Source organism: Nestor notabilis, unplaced genomic scaffold, assembly GCF_000696875.1.
Source record: "Nestor notabilis isolate BGI_N333 unplaced genomic scaffold, ASM69687v1 scaffold12835, whole genome shotgun sequence".
Taxonomy (NCBI): Eukaryota; Metazoa; Chordata; class Aves; order Psittaciformes; family Psittacidae; genus Nestor; species Nestor notabilis.
The window spans coordinates 1-3,439 of NW_009928888.1; the positions used below are offsets into that span (position 1 = coordinate 1).

The window sequence follows — 3,439 nt, forward strand, 5'->3', positions numbered from 1 at the left end:
AAAAAAAAAAAAAGTAACATAGAAAAGTGTATGTACACAGTTAGGGACCAAAATACAAATCCAAGTCAAAGTCACCCCCCTCCTGCCCGTGATGTGGCAAAGGGGGAAGAGGCAGCTCTGCTCCGGTCCTCTGCAGGAGTGGAGCACATGGGAATTGCACAAGTAACACCCTGGGCACCGACCTCAACTCTGGCCCCCTCTCTCCCTGCCATCCAGCCAAGCTGAAACACAGACACAGGCAGCAAAGCCCACAGCAAAGAGGCCGAGAGGGAAGGGGCATCACCCTGTACCAGCAATGCTTTGGGCAGTATCACATCCGAGTGGCTGCTGTAGTGTTCAGCAAGTGGCAGTTTAGCAGTGCCCAGCTCCTCTGCTCGAGGCTCCCTTAGGGCCTGGACATGATGCCAGACTCCACTTCCCTCACCCTCTGCCCCTACCCCAAGTACAGAGGAGAAATAAATGGTAGCACAACAGGCAGCAGAAGATAATATATTGTTATCTAATTAAAAATACAGCAAAATTAAATACAGCAAAAATGCAAGAGTAAGGAGCCATTATTTTACAGCACAACACACACTGAAATGCTGCACGGGAACATTAAAGCATCTGGGACTGTAACCAACTTACAGCACATGAGAGTCTGAGAACATTTTTCCAAGACCTTCAAAATAAGGAAAGAAGAGCCCAAATAAACAAAGAGACAAGTGTTCAGAATGGGTTTAAAGAAAGAAAATATGGAGGATAACAAAGAAAGGAACCAACAGAAACCAGAAGCATACAGGGATTTTTCTAGAGCCCCATGGGGAGGACTCTTCACAGCAAGGTTCCCCAGTCAGTGCACAGACAACTCCACTGGTTCAGCATGTGGCAGCCACACAAAGCCACCATCAACACCTTTCCCACCTAGACAGCACAGGCCCAGGGCAGCAAATATGGCTTGGAACAGGAGAACCTCTCCCTCCCCTGCTCGTGTCTGCTCAGCCAGGCCACCTGAACCCACACACAGGGGCTGCAGCCCCTCAGCCACCACGTACAACCCACTCCTGAACTCCTGCTACCACCTGTACACACATTAAAACCAAACCACGTTCCATTATTCACTTCCCTCCAACACCAGGCAAGTGGTTTTAGGGTCCAAGACTAAAATTCTTGCTTTTTCCAAAGCGGGGGCAGACATACAGGGAATAGGCAGGATTTAAGCACCAGCTTTCAAACTGGAAATAAATCCTTCCCAATTGCACACAGGAAACATGATAAAAGTATTCCTTCTTTCTACTAAAAGAGGCAAACCGATGCCTTTGATGCCAGTGAGCTTTAAAACCTGTTTCCAATTCCAGAGGCAAAGTCCTCTGTAACCTTCTCAATTAAAAAGGGGGGAAAAAAATGAAAAGAAGTTAAAATCTGACTTGGTGCACAGGAAGATTTCTCCCCAAGCCCTTTGTAGTTTTATTCCCAGTAGGCAGCAGAAGACAACAGCAGCAGCAGAGAGTCCCCAGCAGCTCTTGGCATCCCTGCACAACAACGTAAGCATCTGTACAAGACCTACAGTAAGAGCAGAGAGAAGATTGAGAGCTGAGATTAACAGACACAAGTAGAGAGCAAAGCCTCGGGACTTGACACACTTGCCAAAAGACCACTGAGCAGATGGGTGCTGCCTGTCCCAGGGAGTCCAGGAGGTGCCAGATCACAAGGAAGGACACCCAGTGTCCACTCGGACAGATGGAGCCATAGAGAGGCTGACCCTTGCACTGCGTCAGGAGGGGGAAGATTACTGGGAGCAACATAAATACCAGCGGGATAAGAGGCAAAAAATATTAATTAAAACCATTTTATAATTTATGAAGAGGTTAAATAGTAAAATAGTCTCTGGATCTTCCACTCTCAGCAGGTGCCAAGACTTCACATTTTCTTGTGTCGAGAGATTTTGTACACCCTTCTTTTGACGGATGACAAAGCCAGAAACAGGATGTTAAGGGCAGGTGGAAAAGAGGGGGCTTGACACTGAGAAAGGGACCAGAATAAAAGATAAAATACTGTGCTGTTGTCTTGTGCAGATCAAAGCTTCTCCCAGCAGCTGCAGCCTCCAAAGAGTTCAAGGAAAAGGGCTGTGAGTACCTTCTCCCCCTTCAGTGCCACTCCCCACCAGAGGGCAAGTCCCAGATCTGCACTGCAAGCTTATCTCCGAGAGAACCTGTTCTTGAAAGCTTTGATAGTCTTTGCCATCATGGGTGCAATTTCTGCAACAGAGGAAGAAAAAAAACCCCAAATCAAACAAGAAAACCCCCACATGAAATCAGCAGTCAACAGACTGGGAGAGCAGAGAGCAGTTCAAAGCTGCTTTCTGCATGGCAAGAAGACAGAACTCCAGTTAAACTCTCCCTGTTTCCTCCCCAGAGGGAGCTACACTGCAGTATCATTGTTCCAAACAGCTGGACAGACACAGAGGTGACAGCAGGAGGGACAAGGCAGGGTTTCTGCTGCACTGGTACCATCAGGGCAGGCTGATGCAGCCAGCACTGAGCAGGAAGGTGAATCATACGTTCCCCTGTGCTTTTTCTTGTGCAAGACATTTGATCAGACTTTATCACCCCCTCCTTAGGGAGGGGAGAGAGGCCACCACCATCAACCCTCCCACGTAACCTGGATTTCTCTAGAGCAGAAGCAATAGATTTGTGTGTTTGTAAAGGAGGAGATCTAGGAGACCACAGGGATGTTCTGCAGTTTGTACTTACTCTTCACTGGTGGTTTCTTGGGGTCGTAGGAGGAGAAGGTGCTACCTGAAGATGGGACAGAATGGCCACTGCTGGTGCTGGGCCCATCGTAGGACTGCTCCTCACTCACACGAGAGTGGCTTTTGCTGGATGTGTACAGGACTGGTTTTATTCTGGAACAGAGATGGGGCAGACACGTCAGAGAAGGACTCACTGTGGTTTGATGCAATTCTTCAGACACAAGGCACACCACCACATGGAACCAGCAGTGACCAGGATCTTCCCAGCACAGAAGAGGCTATTACAGTTACAAGGACCTCCCAGACACACAGAATCCTTCCCTGCAGAGCTGCAGGGGGAAGCTGGCAGGAGCTGCCAGGAAAAGAAGCCCTGAGCAGCAAGTGCTCCTGAGAAACACTCACTTGGTCTTCTCTGGCAGCAGAGGTCCTCCAGTTCCAAACTTCTCTTGTCTCCTCCGTACGTCCCGAGGGGGCTTTGCTGCAGAGTTCACAAATGCCATTTTGGCCACTCGACCTGCAGGAGGCCAAAGAGAAACACTGCTTAGATCCAACTTACTGTCTTACCACAGCAAACTCCAACCTGCTCTCCCCAGTCCATCCATTCCAAAGCTCGGGCAATAGCCTCGTCCCTGAGGTCTGAACCTCTTGCTGTCACAGCACGGGCTGTGAGAAATCAGACTGATCAGGTCAGCAGTTCTCACAATGTTC

The 3,439-nt window shown here is 48.9% G+C and overlaps 1 protein-coding gene across 1 annotated transcript in view; it reads right to left on the minus strand.

Moving 5' to 3' along the window:
* Positions 1-1,989: 1,989 nt before the first annotated feature.
* The window catches only part of TCEB3 (transcription elongation factor B (SIII), polypeptide 3 (110kDa, elongin A)), a gene marked incomplete at its 5' end in the record, with an annotated part of 6,986 nt that continues 5,536 nt past the window's right edge, over positions 1,990-3,439 (minus strand). The window contains 3 exons of the mRNA XM_010014737.1: positions 1,990-2,237; positions 2,733-2,884; positions 3,134-3,245. Coding sequence (XP_010013039.1) covers positions 2,176-2,237; positions 2,733-2,884; positions 3,134-3,245 — 326 coding nt within the window. The remainder of the gene's footprint in view (positions 2,238-2,732; positions 2,885-3,133; positions 3,246-3,439) is intronic.